Raw genomic sequence first — 17,848 nt, forward strand, 5'->3', positions numbered from 1 at the left:
TGAATTTAGTCAATCGTGCAAAATAAGTAAACAAACAAAACAAGTACAATTTCTTGTAATTCAAATACTTACAGTGAACATCCAGGGAGCGGACATAGAGTTGGTAGACAGCTACAAATTCCTGGGTGTTCACCTTAACAACAAGCTGGACTGGTCCGTCAACACCCACGTCCTCTACAAGAAGGGCCAGAGTTGCCTCCACCTGCTGAGGAGACTGAGGTCCTTTGGTGTGTGCAGGACTCTTTTACGGACCTTTTATGACTCTGTGGTGGCCTCAGCCATCTTCTATGCTGTGGGCTGCTGGAGAGGGGGCAGCACGGACAGGGACAGGAGCAGGATCAATAGGCTGATCAGGAGAGCGAGCTCTGTCCTGGACGGTCCTCTGGACTCCGTGGAGGAAGTGGGGGAGAGAAGGATGTTGGCTAAGCTGACATTCAACATGGACAACACCTCTCACCCGCTACATGACACTGTTGTTTCCCTGAGCAGCTCCTTCAGCAGCAGACTGTTACACCCACGGTGTAAGAAGGAGAGGTTCCGCAGGTCCTTCATACCGACCGCTGTCAGGCTCTACAACACCTGCACCACCTGAACCATGTTGTAGTCACTATGCTTTCTTTACACTGTTCTCTTTACTTGTCTTGCTTGCTTGCTGCTGTAACAAGTAAATTTCCCCGCTGTGGGATAAATAAAGTACATACATACATACATACATACATACATACATACATACATACATACATACAGTACATACTTGACCCAAAGCCCTCCTTTGTCCATTTGTGAACAATATAACAATATCAACAATGTAAGAATATGAACAACACAACAAAACACACATACATTTGTAAAATAAACATAGAAGAGAACTGAAAAATATCGATCTTATTACTCTAGTGCGGTATCGATATTATAGATAATTGAATCGACCCGCCCATCCCGAGCCAGGAGTAGTGTAGCGAAAGATATTTCCCGTCAGCCTCGCAGCAGACAGCAGACAGCCGAGCAAAGGCGAGGTGAAGGCCGAGGAGAAGACCGAGGTGAGGGATGGCAGAGAACAACTCCGAAAGCAGCGGCTCCGTTTACCGCCGGTGCCTGACTCACTCTCCGGCGGACAGAAACGTCTCCTCCGGTGCTGGGTCGTCGAAATGGATTCGGCTAAACGTCGGAGGGACTTATTTTTTAACAACTAGGCAGACATTGTGTCGCGATCCGAAATCATTTCTTTACAGGCTGAGCCAAGCTGACCCGGAGCTCGATTCTGACAAGGTAAACGCTTCATTGCTAAGCTACTTAGCCATAGCACTTGGGAGCGTACTTGGCTTTTACTTTTCGATAAAATTGCCCGTATTTGCTCACTGGCATTGTTAACAGTTAATTATTATTGACTTGGTTGATAGGTGTTTTACTTAACCCAATGTGTCGTTAAAGTATATTCATTTAAATAATGACCACAAACTCCGATCTTTTTAAGCTAGCTAGCATTAACATTGTAGATTCCTACAGTCACCACATGACAAACGTTTCTGTTGCTAGCATTTCTGTCGTGTTTCTATCTGTGCCTCCTCATACATATAAGTAATTTTAGGAGAAATGTTGTGTTTTAACCCTTCTTTTAATTGCATTTGTTCGGTGATAATATCTACTGTCCACAGTCGCTGGAAACTTTCTCCTGTTACGAGGCCGTTGCATTGCGTTACACTCAACCAGCTAGCATACATATCTCCCAAAAAAAGCAATTAAAATTAAAAATGAAAGTCATGATTTGTCTCCAAAAATAACCGTAAAGTGAGCTTCTTACCAAACTTGGGCTTTGTATAATTATTGACTTTTATTGTATGTATATGTGTGTGAATCCTATTTTCTTTACATGTCTTACTGTTATCACATTGTAATGCTATACTGTTTATTTATAGTCCACCCACCCACTAATATCCACTGGCTTTAACTGATTTAATCACATTTCTGGATCACAACGTTTAAATGTTACTGCCCAGCAGCAAAGAGCCTCGGTGCTGGTGGCAAGGCTCCCACCATTAGTGAAGAAGTCACTGCCAAGTGGGATGAAGTCACTCCTCTCTGCCTTCAATGGCCTCCACATGCTCCACAAGCAGGAGCCTCTGTTTATGCATCTGCTGCTTTTGAACAGCAAGTAGGAGGTGGGGCTTTTAAGCCCCCTGAGCAAAACTGTCAAACACAATGAATTAGTGTCCACATATACACTGTGTGTGTGTGTGTGTGTGTGAGAGAGAGAGAGACACACTTTTGTATATACTTTGCTCGTTTAACACGTCCAATATGATTTGTTTTGTCCACTTTCATTATCTGCCCTACATTGAGAACTTGGCTTATGTGGTATTTTAATGCAAATATTTTAATCTCTATCGGTTTAAATAATCGGCTTGCTTTTTGTCAGTTTATCCTTCAATGAGCTGCAGATCATGTCAATCCTGTGTTTTAAGCGTGTGTCGAAGGAACCTCCGGCCATTACTGTCCTCACTCCTGAGTGCTGTCTGATTTAGGAGAGTGCTCCATACGTAAGAAGGTTATTAGTGGATGTGCTATCACTCACCACCTTGTCTTAAATGATATACACTGAGTTAAACGCATTGAGTGTTTAAAATGAAGTGTACACATGCATGAGACACATTAGTTCCAATACCCAGTATGGGAGCTTGATAGTAAAGCTCTATTGTACTGTGTACAGTAGAACTTTCCCTCTTCGTTGTAGCGCACGGGTTTACTTCCGATTTATTGGTATTTTATTTAGGATACAGTGGGATCTCAGTTTTTGTTATTAATTTGGACCAAAAGGTCTGACAAAACCGAGGCAATTTTTCCCATAAGAAATCATGTAAATCCAATTATGTTCCAGACACCCAGAAATATTAGCAGATAAATAAATAATAGCGAATATTTATATTTTTATGTGCAGAAAACAATGCAAAATAATTATAAATGACAAATGAAATGAGTAAATAAACATTAACATATTTTTTACCTTTTGTGGATGTTGAAGAGCAGAAAATCTTTGTAATAATCTTTGACCCCATGACAGGTTATTTAGCTGTTGCATTCAAACAAGGCACGAACAGTGAGTCAGTAACTTGTGGGGTGCTTTGTGCAAAAACCGAGGCAAGCTTGTGACCAAATTTTTTGTTGAAAATTGAATCACACAAAAAACGGTTTGTTCGGAAACCGAGGTTTGACGGTTTTTAATAATAGGATTTGAAATATTCTGTTCCACGACTGAGCTGATGCCATCATAAAAACTTTATGAACAAGCAATGCTTGAAGTTAAATTTTTAACATACCCGTGTAATAAGTTAACGACAAATTAATGATGAATAACCCTAATGAATTGTGCTGCAGAGCTCACTTTTAAACAATTACTCTAGTGGTTTTTGCCCGCAAGGCATTATAAAAGACTTCAGTGGAGATGGAGCAGCTTGAACAAACTAAAGACCAAAAGATAAAAAGCAAAATTAACTTATTTTTTTTTTAAGGTGTTAGGGTGAGAGGACACAGCCAGGGTTGAGCAGAAAACACAAAATAGGCCCCAGAAAATCATATTTGGGGACTAGAGGAGGCCCCAGACCGTTTTTATGTTCTCTGAGGAGAGGCTCACCATATCACAAGCGTATAAAGAAGTTAACCACCATTAACAACTGAACATTTGAGCTTAACTACAAGTGATGGCAGCCAGCCAGTCATGAGCAGCAAGCGGTAGCTGCTAACATCAGTTCTTTTTGGGATGAAGCGTTGCAAAAAAGTAGACCACACTCATTTAGAACCGGTCTTTTGATGCACTTTGAACTGAGGTTTCACAAGATTTTCTGACATGCAGGGTTGCCGTTGAAACTTTGTGGCATATTTTTGTCATCAAACTTCAAATTGTATGACCTTTGCTTTGCTAATTATATGTCCCTTTCTATATTGAGTCACTTTTCTCTCTTTTAAAAGGAAATTTTGCATTAGCCTACATTAGATTGCACATATGTACCTAATATTTTGGCAGTTTTTATGCAGCATTGTATACGTGCCAGCGAAAGAAGATGACGTGCCTTTTATCATCTTGAGCAAATGCAGTATTGTGTTTTGCTAAGGAGATGATAGGTTTATTGCTCAATCATGCAGGCTGACGTGCTTCAGTGGGACTCTTGAAACTGTATTATTCATGTTGTTGACTGGAGTCAGTTTTGCACGTGGGGTTAGACGAGGGGAGAAAGTGGAGGTGGTGATATCACGTGCATGGTCGTAACCACTGTCACTATTGTTTTAATTCCGAACATTTTCCAATGGCATACTCTCATGTTTATACATCAAATGGTTTTTCATTATTGCTTATGTGGCAAGAAGTCAAGCAGAAAGGGTTAGCCTGTCCAAATCAACAAGCGGATGGAAGAGATGCACCTCACAGATGCTTTTTGGAGCCTGACTCCTCTCAGACTACTCAAGCAGAGACCCGCCATTCTCACTTTGAGAGCTGCATGAATTTTTCAAGCATCCCATCACAAAAGATTTGTGTTCCTTTTAACATTTTCATTTGTGGCCAGAGCTCCTCTGCCCAACATATGGGGGAGGGTTGGGGGGTAAGATGTGGCCACATTTGATGCTGAATTCAGCTTGTACAGTGGTGGGATAAGTGTTTACCCCTTTCATGATTTCTTTTTTTTTTTTTTGCACGTTTGTCACACTTAAATTTAAATATTAGTCAATGACAACACAACTGAACACAAAATGCAGTTTTTAAATGAAACCTGTTATTATGAATGGAGAAAAAACATCCAAACCAACAGTGCATGACCCTGTGTGGGGGTAAAAGTCCCCCGTTAAAACATAACTGTGGTTTATCACACAAGTTCAAGTGGAAAAGGTTTATAAAGCCATTTCTAAAGCTTTGGGACTCCAGCGAACCACAGTGAGAGCCATTCTCCACAAATGGCGAAAACATGGAACGGTGGTGAACCTTCCCAGGAGTCGCCGGTCAAGCAAAATTACCCAAAGAGCGCAGCGACGACTTATCCAAGAGGGCACAAAAGACCCCACAACAGCCCAAGACCTGCAGGCCTCACTTTCCACAGTTAAGGTCAGTGTTCATGACTCCACCGCAAGAAAAACCCTGGCCAAAAACGGCCTGCATGGCAGAGTTCCAAGAAGAAAACCACCGCTGAACAAAAAGAACATTCAGGCTTGTCTCAATTTTGCCAGAAAACATCTTAATGATCCCCAAGACCTTTGGGAAAATACTCTCTGGTCTGACGAGACAAAAGTTCAACTTTTTTGAAAGGTGTGTGTCCCATTACATCTGGCAAAAAAAGTAACGCTGCATTTCAGAAAAAGAACATGATACCAACAGTAAAATGTGGTTGTGGTGGTGTGATGGTCTGGAGCTGTTTTGCTGCTGCATGAAAACTTGCTGTGATGAATGGAACTATGAATTCTGCTGTCTACGCAAAAATCCTGAAGGAGAATATCTGGCCATCTGTTTGTGACCTCACGCTGAAGGGAACCTGGGTTCTGCAGCAGGACAAAGCAAGTCCACCTCTGATTGGATGAAGAAAAACAAGATGAAGACTTTGGAGTGGCCTAGTCAAAGTCCTGACCTGAATCCTGTTGAGACCTGAGGCATGACTTTAAAAAGGTGCTTCATGCTGGGAAACCCTGCAATCTGGCTGAATTACAACAATTCTGCGAAGATGTGTGGGCCAAAGTTCCTCCACAGCGCTGTAAGAGACTCATTGCAAGTTATCACAAACGCTTGATTGCAGATGTTGCTGCTAAGGGTGGCCCAACTAGTTATTTAGATTTAGGGGGCAATCACTGTTTCACAAAGGGCCAGGTACAGGTAGGTTTGGATTTTTTTCCCCTTAATACGTTTTATTTAAAAACTGCATTTTGTGTTCATTGTGTTGTCATTGACTAATATTTACATTTGTTTGATGATCTCAAACATTTTAGTGTCACAAACATGCAAAAAAAAAGTATGTCTTGCCTGAGCACATCGTGAGGCCATGTAAATATTGAACAGTGATGTCCTCTCCTATTGCTCAATCCTCTCTCAGTAGGAGTGCTGTGATCATTCTAGGCTGATTTATTGTGGTTATTAGCCAGTTTACACGTTAAAATAGTTCACGGTTGATGTCGTCATCTACAAGTGAGCTAATTTGTCCCGTCTTTCAGGTTGCTGTGGGTCCTTGGCTCGACACCGGAGCAATAAAACCATCCTGAGGACTTCAGAATGGAGCTGAAACCTTTTGGTTGTAAATGTTTACTCAAAGTATGGGTAAAAATATAAATCGGCCTTAACATCGTCAAAGGGGAGCGTTTTCCTCTCATTCAAAGACCGGTGTTTGTAATATTTTTTGAAACATTAGGCGCTGCATATAATCCTGCCCTGATGCTTTGTGTGTATTATTTAAAAGATGAAGGCCTATTTGACTATGCCATTACCGCTTCTACTCCAGGGGGATTCTGGCTCCTACGCTACAAGGATCAGACTTCCACTTGGCTAAGTAGCTGCAGTCATGTGACTCAGAGGCACTATTGCAACATCTTTAAACGCTCTTTCTGCAGGGGTCTTTTTTTTTTTTTTTTTTCTTCCTGCAGCCAACCATAGTGCATCTTTGTCTATATTCCCGAGGCAGCAGTGTGTAAAGGCTTCTTTTTGATAGCGTTAATTGTTTGTGCACGCTGACACAGTGATGTTTAGCTCAATTGAGGATCGACTGTTGTGTTACATTTCCAGATGGCCCATATAGACATCCTGTGTTTGATGCGTGTGGGTCACTGCATGTATGCGATGGGGCTGCAATCTCACCATCGTTTCAAGGCCCAACGGCTAAATAAATCATGTAATATGCCTGACCTACACTGAACTGACCTAATTCTACTTGTTGTGGGTGTTGACACGTTTTTATATAATCTGCTGTCTTTGGTTTAAGTGATTGGTTTTAGCCAGTAGAAGTCCAGCATGTGTTTATCTTGTCAGTGTACATAGGTCAAATGAAGATATAATGGCTTGTCTATTGTCTTTTCATTGTTTTGTTGTCCGGGATACGGGATCAGATGGGGAGTTTGGGAAAGCAGTTATCTATATGTAATTTGTTATCTTTGTACAAGGCAGCAGGATAAGTTTTTGCCTCTGTATGTTTGTCACCCGTGAAACGTAAAAACTAATTAAGCAATATACCCCCAAAAAATTTTTAATCATGTGAAAATTTGGCAGTTGTGAAGGACTTTATATGCATTACTGGAGTGGACCATTTATTGACTGAAATGTAAGATTTTTTTAAAAAACTGGCTGCTAAGCTACGAGGTCGATGAATGGGCCACTGTTTGGCCTTGGTAGAGGTCTGCACTCCACTAAGGGCTAATGTTTATTATGGACAAGCTAACGAAGGCGCTAGTGTGTGTCAGCCTTGCCATGAATGCACAGAAGTGGACAATGCAAGGGAGATATTAAGGACAACCCGTTTTCTTAAAAAAATTTACAGCCTCAAATATAATAATAATAATATAATATTTGGGTTTTTGCAGTACTTTATACAAAAAAGAACCAGTTGGATTTCTGAAAGCCATCCCATCCATCCATCTTGTATGCCGCTTATCCTCACTAGGTTTGCAGGGCAGGGGTATGCTGGAGCCTATCCCAGCTTACTCTGGGCAAGAGGAGGGGTGCATCCTGGACTGGTCGCCAGCCAATCGCAGGATTTGTGAAATCTTCATATTCAATAATTCTCTCCTGTGGTCATGACCTGTCCCACAAGTGATTCCAACTGGACCTCCAAAATGGTGTCAGAAGTAGAATTGTTGTTGTCCATCCCAATTCTGACACCATTTGTCACGGAACTCTTGAGGAGTCAATCTAGATTCCTACCCAAGTCTGTTGTGTTTGCAAACTAGCACACTGACTATGACCCAAAAAGACTAATTTTCATGTTAAGTTGTAGACAGTGTAGAGCTGTATGCTCCATCACATGCAGGTGCGACTTGAGTCTCTATAGAAGTGCCAAAAACAGACAGAGCAAGAATAGAAGTCCGCTGGGTCCCAGCGGTTATATTTTTGACTATGGAAAGAAGGGCAACCTGCTATCAGTGCAGATATTCATCATCAAAGAAAATACACTAGGACATTTTTCCATAATTGAACAGATTGAGATAACTGTACCCATGAGGACACACACACACACAGCTCTGAATGCACATGTTTGAGTAAAAAATAAATGGCTTGCATGTTAGATTTTAGGTTCAGTTCTTGGGTAAATCGAGGAAGCTGCAGCGACCTCCTGTGCTTTGCACCTCAATCCAAGCTACGTAGATTGCCTCTCCGTACTTGCCTGATGTTAAACCTTCAATTGCCTTTAAGGTTGTGTGTCAGGCCAGGCTAGTGGGCTAATTGTTGCTTGTAAGCCAAGGTGCTTTCTCCCAAATCCCTTGACATGTTCAGCCTGCGCTTCCCAATCCTTTTCCGCTCTAATTGTTTGAGCCCCCTCGTCCCCCGTGAGACAAAGCTGGCCTAATCACAGAACGTACAGAAATAGGGGAATACCCAGTGGCTGTGAAGGAATCAGGATCAAATCCAAGGCCTGCGGGATAGTAAACTGATATTCCAAAGCCTGTGTGCAGACATCCATCCAGTCGGGAGATGATGAAAACAGAAGCCGGCCTCATGAATGTGCATCTCGTTTGTTTTACTTCTTTATCACCCTTTATGAAAGTACATACTGTAGGAATGCTGATGTTTTGTGTTAATTGTATAAAGTTGATATTCCTCCCCTTCTTTTCAGGATGAAACTGGTGCCTATCTCATCGACAGAGACCCTACTTATTTTGGACCAGTGCTCAACTACTTGAGGCATGGCAAACTGGTGCTCAACAGGGACCTAGCAGAGGAAGGTAACATGGCCACATCACTGTTACTGGCTGGAAGACAATGCACAGTGGACCCTCCAAGGTCGTACAGTTTGTTTCGGGACAGCGCTCATAGCTTTATTAACTGTGCAATGCTTTAATATTGTGTAAAAAGAAGTTAACCTCTTTTTAAAGTAAATAAAGGTTACGGAGTTCCACTATTTATTTATTTATTTTTTTTAAGTTTAGTTTTTTTTTTTTTTAGTTATTGATGGGGTTTTTTTTCACAAGCAGAAGTTTCAAAATACACCTACATGCCCACCCACATTCCAGGGCCAACAAACTACCAGTGCAACACGAATAGTTTTGCCTTGTCTTTTGAAAGCCAAGCAAAATAATCATGGCTGAGGGAAATGATTTATGTCTCAGGTGTCCTTGAAGAAGCAGAGTTTTACAACATCACATCATTAATAAAACTCATCAAGGACAAGATCAGGGACAGAGACTGCAAGACATCGCAGGTGTGTGACCTCTCATCATCATTTGCAGTATTTCTTCCTATGATATTCTCTCAGCGCTCAACATGTGCTTTCCTTTCAGGTGCCAGTGAAGCACGTGTATCGAGTGCTGCAGTGCCAAGAAGAGGAGCTGACACAGATGGTGTCAACCATGTCGGACGGCTGGAAGTTTGAACAGGTAAAGCTTCCTGGAAGCGTGGTGATTGTGGGGATTACAGCAGTGGTCCTGTGTTCATGTGCTTTCACCCACTCCTCGCTATGCTTACGTAGTCAAAACCTTAGTGTCAGTATCCGGTAAATCCCATCTTTTTGAATGTCCCCATATGTGATCCGAGCATCCCTCCTGTGCTCTGATTGGTTGTTGCAGCTTGTCAGTATAGGTTACGGGCGGGCCCACCAGTCAGAGTTTCTGCTCATTGTGTCAAGGGAAGTGAAGGGAGAGGCGTCGGCTTTGCCAAACAGCGGAGAGGTGTGTCTCACATGTTTCTGTACAAGGGCTGGTCACTGCATGGTCCCCTTGTTGCTCATACACCCCCTACCTGAAGTGCTGTGTAGACATAGTTAGATGTTGGTCCCTTTTTTTTTTTTTTTTTTTTTTTTTAAAGTTGAATCTGTTCATATTGCTTCTTCGTCAGTTTGACCAAGAAGAACATCTGGCACCAGTTTTCTTATTTTATTTACACTCACATGTTTTTCGAGCTTGTCATTAGCCACTCTGGTCTGATAAACATTTGCTACTGTATTTTTTAGGGCGGTTTTATTTAATCTCGCAAATATTTTTGTTGTGATACACAGAATTTGACATTAGATGTGTTTTGAACTGCTTTTGGCAATTATCCAGAGTCAAAATGTCAGTAATCTTCTTACACAGGTTAAATGGGGAAACTGCTAGAATCATAAGTGTACAGCTTACTTGGCTGCAAGGGAGGATTTTTTGTATGGAGATTAGCTTTATAATGACATAATGGCCATTTTGTTTTATGGAATGACCTTAACATAGCTGCAAAATCATTGGGCTGGTAAACTGACTTGCAATAAATATGTGAGAATATGGTACAGTACTTTAATTGACTTTAACATTGGTGGATCAGTCCGAGTACCTGAATGGGTGACAGGAGGGTTCACTCTCTCTGTTCATTCCACTATAGAACCAATGCGCACAAACAAATGCAAAGTGAACCCTTTTGTCATCCAGTCTGTGTGCTGCAGAGAGACGAGGAAAACAAACACTCATACATGCAGATGTCAATTTATCGATGCCGGCAAAATTATCGACTTTGTTTTCTTAAATTGATTAATATAATGATTAATTGATTATCGTGACAGGCCTACTTATAGGTCATCACTATAGTGGAGGAATATGGAGGGGGAAAAAAATAATTATTTATGCTGCTTGAAGTGTATTTTTCCCAACAGCACTTTGTGGAGAGTGTTGATTTTCATGCATGTATAATCATAATACGTGTGTTAGTTGACATTATTTAGAACTTTTTGCCGCACCGATGCGCCATTTGAGAAAGGCTTGGTAGACATCTGCAGCAGTAGCGTCTACTCAGTGCATGTTTGGACATGCACACCACGAGACAAAAGGCTGATAACTAGCCTGCGTACTCATACTCTATAATCACAGGGCCAACAGTCTTCCTAGGCCAGGAGTTGCTGATGTGTGTTTTTCAGGGTGTGCATCAAGATTGTTCATCTGCTCTTTCCTTCTTTCGTGGGGAGCATTTTTTTGGTTATTTTGAAAAAAATTGCAGTTGGTGGTTAGATGAGCAGATCTTTTCATGAAATTATAAGTGGGCGGTAAAATGGCAGTCACTAACAATCATCAAATAGGATGTTTAAATACACGTTTTGTCTTGAGAGTTTTAAAGGGATAGGTCGGATTTTTTGACATGAAGTTGTATGACATCGCCATCAGCAGTGTAATGTAACATTGGTGACTTTCCGGCTGTTTAGCTCAGTGGTCTCGCCTTCCTTTCCGGAGGTTCTGTGATCGATCCCTGGTGTGGGTAGATGGCTTACACTTACAATTTATCCACTTGCTCCATGGATACGATATATGAAAAAAAATTATAGAGAGTGACATTTTGTGTAACGGTGACCGGTAAACATCCCTTCAAAATAAAAGCATCTTAAAACTTCAGAATAAAACCAAGAATTTAAAATACATATCTTAATGAAACATACCTATGTAAAAGCAACAATTACATACAGTTTTTAAAATACCTTTTCGTCACTTCATTCTGAGTTCATTGTGAAATAAACATTATACAGTACATTATTATATAGTACAATATTCTTCAGGCAATGAACCAAACATATTTCTATTGATGAACTTTATAATGCACACAATAAATTAGCAGGGTGCTACGGTAATGCTGTCTTTGTCCATAAAATAACTTTGATAGAGTAATTAGTGAGGAATACCATGCTCACTACATCCTGCAGAGAGCAATCGCAAACCATAGAAAGCGGTGGGTGGAACGATCCCAATGTCGACATTACCGACACGGTGGGCATATCAATCCCAGTGTCGAGGTTGTGATAACGTAGTGACCTGCAAGAATATAGTGCCATACCGGTGGTAATTGCAAGGGCAGGCCCATTCAAAATTTCTAGTGACATTGTTTTTCTAGTAAGCTATGTGGAAGTGTGGATCGTCTCCACGTTTCTGAGTATGCTTCCAGTCACAATATACTGTATATGTTTGCTGTATGTGAGTTTCTAAAAGAACTGACATAGATGTCCAGTGTCATTTGGAAATTAGTCAAAATAACATGGAAAAAAAAGAATGTAGGTATACCCACGTATGTAGGTCTATCCAAATCTACAGCTGTGGGTCCAGCTTCAGCACTTCTGTCCCTCTTCTCTCTCTCTGCCCGTTCTAACTCCATCTGACAAAGTTCGGCTACTTTCACTATCCCAGCAATAAACTCTGTGAAGGAGGTGATGGAAATGACTCCACCAACTAGCCGGAACTACTTTCCTCAACACCAAAAAACAACCAGAACTCAGCTCATGGGGCGAAGTGGGGGGAAAAGTCACTGTTGATTCACTACACTGCTGATAAGGATGTCATACAACTTCATGTAAAAAAATCTGAATTATCCCTTTAAGTAATTCCTTTGGTGAAATTGTGGTTTTTGTGTATGTTTTCTCTGGATATGGTACGGTATTTCTTTTTTACCGCTAGCATTGTGTTGACAGATTAATATAGGTGAGCCTGTTTCAAGGTTGCCTTATAAGAGTTTTTTGTTTGTGTTCTACATTTAAGTTTTAGTTTTTGACTTCAACAAGCTTGTGCTGACCTGCTCACGTCTACGTTCCCCACTGACTTGTGAACTGGCATGTTTACCTAGTGTGGTCAAGTCCCCCCCTTCTTGATTCTTAATCTTCTTATCTGTAGATTATGTTGTATGTACAACATTGGTGTGCACTCTTTTTTTTCTTGATTGTTTTGTACGGTAAATGTTTTAAGTGTAAACGCAACACCCCCACACCCCCCGCCTTTTTTTTTTTTTTTGTTCTGTGGGTACTTGTTTACATGTCAGCAGACCTGAGAAATAGTGTTAAACAATTATACAAATGTGACAACACATACCAAAAAGTAACAAGTACACCTCTTTTTTTTGTTTATAACACCATAAAAATACTCAATTTCAGCAAACTAATTCAATTACACACAAACAATAAATGTTAACCTGTAGAGTCTCCCTCTACCCACGCCCCTTTCTTTCAATTCTTTCATTCCTCAACCTTTGCTCTCTTGTTTCTCTAGCTGGTCAGCATTGGCTCCTCTTACAACTACGGCAACGAAGACCAAGCTGAGTTCCTGTGCGTCGTCTCCAAGGAGCTGCACAATCAATCCTACGGGACAAACAGTGAGCCCAGTGAGAAGGCAAAGGTAAGCATGTGTGACTGTGTGTTTATATGACGTCAGCCATACTTAATGTTTGGTGGTAATGTAGAGCAACTGTACTCGTGTGTCACATGTGAGGCGTTAATAGCAATGTGCATATTTGCATTGGGGTGTTCAATTGCATGAAGTTATTTGTGTTAGTCAACCCTTGTGTGAATGCATTCCCCTGTTTTTTCATGCTTTTCCAACATGTCCCTTCCTCCCATTCATTTCCATTGTTTCTAAAGTGTGGCTCTCTTGTCTTCTTCTGTGCTGTCTGCATGCTGCATGTTGCTCAGAGTGACGACGAAGACACGGATTATGAAATGAATGACTCTGATTAGGGTTGAGCACTCATGACTCACTGGTGAGCGTTCAACTGGCTGTAGTCCATCACTCCCCCACAGCCTCTTTCTAGTTTTCCCCCTTTCCCATTTCTCTTTGATGCCCTAATGTTTCTGATATATTTTCTGGATTTACCTATGTTGGAAATGAATTTGCATGCCTTCAAAAAGCCTAGGCTAATGGCTTAATGTAAGGGTTGTTTTCAAAGTATGCCACAGTCAGTCTCCCGTCAAAGAACATAATACAGTTGGTGCCCCCTCCCCCCCTCGAAAAATGGATTTTCTGCTCACCCAGGTGTTTGGACTTGGGGAAATCCATTAATTTTGCATTTTAAGCATAACTTAAATTAGTTAAGCAGATTTGAAAATATGTTTTGTTTTTAAATATGTTTTTCCCCTGAAGTCTTCGGGTGCCTCCCCAGAGGAGGCCAGCCTCACACCAAACCACTAGTAGTACAGTCAAACCTGTCTTAGCGGCCACCTTTATAGAAGGGCCACCTGCCTATAGCAGCCACTGGAAAATCCCCCACAGCAAATTTACATGTTATAGACCCTGTGTATAGCAGTCACCTGTCCAACGCAGCCAGCAGCCACCCATTTTGTCTCCCTTGGTCAATATTTGACTGCATATAGCAGCCAAACTACCAACTCAAGTAGAAGCTTCATGCACGAAAAAGTTTTGTGTTTCAATCAATGAAGGCGTCGTGTGTAGACTTTAATTACTGAGTCCTAGCTCAGTCACAATCATTCACAAGATCCACACAAACTGTCAGTTGTTCCACATAAAAAAGGCGTCTTCTTTTGAGCTTGCTATTTCCTGGTCAAACATGTAACTTTAAGAGCATTTGCACCAAAACATTACCGCAAAGTAGGCTGGGAACAGGACGTGCTCCCAGCGACGCTACAATAAAAAAAAAACATACGCTAGCATGCATGCGGCAGCGGGAGCAAAACTGAGTTCGGTTGTACTTAATTGAAGTATTTTATCAGTTATCAGTTATTATTAAGCCTCTAGCTTCCTTTTAGTAAGTAAAAACCTTGGCTATGATTGCACTACATTGTCATGTAGACCTACAAAGTACACTTGGAAGAACAAGAGGTGAATAAATGTATTGCAACTGATGTGAAACTGATGAGGGGTAGGATTAAATAAGCTTTGCTTCTTCCTACTCCTTTTTGGACATGCAAAATTGTGAATTGTACTATGTGATGTGCTACTGTTTGACTCATACATGTTCAGGATTAAAACCATGAACCATGATAATAACAAGCCTAGTAGTGCTAAGTGCCTAAGTGCAATGCCTCGCATTTACTCTTCAAATACAATACTATACAATGCACTTTATTTATATAGCACATTTTATAAACACTGTTTCCAAAGTGCTGCACAGACTAGTGTAACCACAAATAAGAAGAAAAATTAGAAATTACTACAGTAAAAACTAAAAGATCAAATAAAAACTAAGACACTTAAAACAGTAAAATATTTTAAACAACAAGTAAAAACAATTTAAAAAAAAACAAGTGGTAAATACATTTGGCAGTCACACTGTAAACCTCAGCTCTACAGATGCCGTGTGTTGTGGTCGAGACTGCTGCGACACATGGCGTTATTGGTCCTTACAGCCACCTGTTATTTTTGTTTGAGGGAGTATTGGACGCAATTTAGTAATGTTCTCACGGTGAGGAGAAAGGCAACTTCCTGCTGCATTCTATACTGCTGAGAAGTAGGAAATATCCCACTTGGAGCTTCTGAGGTCCAACCTCACAGCGTTACAGTTGAAAGTATGGCTGACAACCTCTGTAGACTGTCTGCGTGAACTTTGGATACATCGAGTGCCCCAAGGAGTAGTAACTCCAATTTGGAATGGCGTTCCGATGCACTTTTCGCTAGTAGGGAGGTCTAAATTTCCAGAGCGGTCTGGAAGGCAGCATTAGCATGTCAGTCAAATGTACAGAATCCCTCCATAGTTCACCTCCCCAGCAAGCTGTCTGGTTATACTGTATCACTGCAAGTTTTTTGCTTACAGACTGTTAGTTGCTTTTGGAATAAAGGTCACCAAATGTTTAATTGACATCCTCCTTCTGTGTCCTGACAGATACTTCAGGAAAGGGGTTCCCGAATGTGAAGAGGATTGAGTATTATGAGCTCGCAGGTGTTATGATGCAAACATATCATCCTTGTGGAAGACTTACTTGGCACAAAGGAGATTTCATGTGGGCGGGGGGTTGTTCATTTATTTTGTTTTCCCTCCATTTTATTTTTTATTTCTTGGTGTAAATACGACTGCTTACTGACAATTTGTGCCTGTACATTTTGAACTGGAACTTTTTAACTTGAGGCAGGTTTTTTTAATTTAATTTTTTAAAGCTAATTGAAAAAACATGGCCTTCATCATATTGGCCAGTGATTCTCTCAGGGTCACCTATGGAGTTAGTTAGATCCTGCAACTTGCTGTGGTATCATATTAAAAATAGTTCTTGGAGATTGCAAGAAGGGAATTAGCATTTATTTAAAAACCACAAAGGTCTGTGGTCATGGTACTACTTTATTTTTCTGTAGCGCCATGCATTGTCTTCCAACAAGGCAGCATTGCCCCTTTACAGATGCATGTGGTCATCACTGCACTGTCGAACGCTCCTAAGGATATTTCAGTCTTTCCTCTGCAATCATTTAAGACTCGGAGTGCTGCATTTGATTGGTCATATTTTCACAAATCTCGGTTGGAGACGTCATGTTTATACACGTCTTTATATAAGTCATTTTGTCAGGAACATCCTTTAGCGTTTTCTTTTTCCGACTGACTTATTACTTTTGTGTTTTTTTGTTTGAGGGAACATCTCTTTTGATATCATTTTTAAGGGTAGAAGTATTTTTGGTGTAAGAGGATTGCAGACTGGAACTGTTTTGATGACAGTGAACAAATATCTGTTCATATCCAGAGAATTTTACTTTTGGTGTAAATAATCAAAAACCTATATGGATATTTAACTCATTTAAAAAGAATGCACGTTTTGTACACTGTATAGAAAAACCACAACTTCAAATGGAAGTTGTTTATACTGGATTGTTAAAAAAGAAAAAGAAAAAAAGAGAATCTTGACAATATTAGCCTGTTTTGCATAGTTTGTATAGGATTTAAGAGATTTCTGAGTGAGATTGAACAAGGTGTCTTTTCACTGAGAACATGCCTGGACATGTTTTTATTAACAATAACAAAGCGATACTCTGCTTTGAAGTTGACTGTTACATTATAAATGTGTACTTTTCTCTCTCCCCCCCCCCCCCCCCCCCCTCCTTCCCCTGCCATGTGACAGATTGTTCTAAACATTTTGAATTGTGTAGTCAATACACAGCATTACAAGCACTACAGTGGGAACACAACACTGTGCACATTGCTAACAGCCTGTAATGTTACTGTAAATACTGCAACATTTAGAACACTTTTTTTTTAAACATATTTCCAGGTGTGCAGTTTTGATAGGTTTCATTCAGAAATAATAATTTAGTATTGCCTTTTTCCTCACCCTTATTGACCAAAATCCAATGTCTTACGTGTATTGCACACATTGATATTTAGTGTCAGGGAAGAGCAAACCTTTCTTATTGTCAGCACACTTTGTACATATGCTAACAACACTCTTAAGACTTCCATTTATTCACACACACTTGACTAAAACAGTTTTATATTGTTGAAGAGTTAAGTATGGATGCATGTTTTTTTTTGTTTTTTTTTTTTAAACTATAGATACACATATTTCCCCTCGCACAAGGGCTTTTACAATTGAGATTATCAAAGGTTCAATCAGAGTAGACTGTGTTTTGCAAATTCTAGGCTGTGTTTACATTTGCTATAGTATTCTGAAGCCTTCCAATTTTGTACTGTGTTGCACACCCTCATGCATGTAAACAATGTGTGACTGCACCTATGGCAACAAGCACTCCACATGAACTGATGACAGACGTGCTGAGTGATGATACCACACTCCATCCATCCACTTGAGCGTTGCAGACAATCTTTATTTCTGCTCTTTGATGGCAGAAATGCTCGCTTTAACATGATGAAACTCACCTTTGTGGGTTCAGAGCAGCGGTACTTTTTCTTTTTTTTTTTTTTGACAGTGAGATTTAATTGCGTCGCTGTTCAGTAACCTCAGTGGAGATGTTTAAAAGGCCTCGAGATGATGCTTACAGCCCTTCACAATCAGGTTATGTGGTTGACTATGGCATG

At 40.6% G+C, this 17,848-nt stretch overlaps 1 protein-coding gene across 4 annotated transcripts; it reads left to right on the forward strand.

The window, feature by feature from the left end:
* The first annotated feature begins 960 nt into the window (after positions 1-960).
* Positions 961-17,762, forward strand: kctd5b (potassium channel tetramerization domain containing 5b). Of its 4 annotated transcripts, XM_054768565.1 has the most exons (8): positions 961-1,269; positions 8,790-8,898; positions 9,283-9,374; positions 9,454-9,549; positions 9,739-9,840; positions 13,153-13,278; positions 13,572-13,639; positions 15,716-17,762. In XM_054768565.1, exons 1-7 carry the CDS (start codon positions 1,048-1,050, stop codon positions 13,614-13,616), a joined length of 792 nt encoding a protein of 263 aa, XP_054624540.1. In that variant the 5' UTR covers positions 961-1,047; the 3' UTR covers positions 13,617-13,639; positions 15,716-17,762. The 4 variants fall into 4 exon arrangements, with proteins under 4 accessions (XP_054624540.1, XP_054624542.1, XP_054624543.1 ...); XM_054768567.1 differs by lacking the exon at positions 13,572-13,639 and having other exon boundaries at positions 965-1,269; XM_054768568.1 differs by lacking the exon at positions 9,739-9,840 and having other exon boundaries at positions 968-1,269.
* The last annotated feature ends 86 nt before the right edge of the window (positions 17,763-17,848 follow it).

This window comes from Dunckerocampus dactyliophorus, chromosome 2, assembly GCF_027744805.1.
Source record: "Dunckerocampus dactyliophorus isolate RoL2022-P2 chromosome 2, RoL_Ddac_1.1, whole genome shotgun sequence".
Lineage (NCBI taxonomy): Eukaryota > Metazoa > Chordata > Actinopteri > Syngnathiformes > Syngnathidae > Dunckerocampus > Dunckerocampus dactyliophorus.

What these genes read in the sequence shown, in the direction of transcription:
- kctd5b (XM_054768565.1), top strand. Translation starts at nt 1,048, where the DNA reads ATGGCAGAGAACAACTCCGAAAGCAGCGGCTCCGTTTACCGCCGGTGC. An exon ending in GAGACTGCAAGACATCGCAG is followed by an intron (nt 9,375 to 9,453) that starts GTGTGTGACCTC and finishes CTTTCCTTTCAG; the next exon opens with GTGCCAGTGAAGCACGTGTA. An exon ending in ACGGCTGGAAGTTTGAACAG is followed by an intron (nt 9,550 to 9,738) that starts GTAAAGCTTCCT and finishes TGGTTGTTGCAG; the next exon opens with CTTGTCAGTATAGGTTACGG.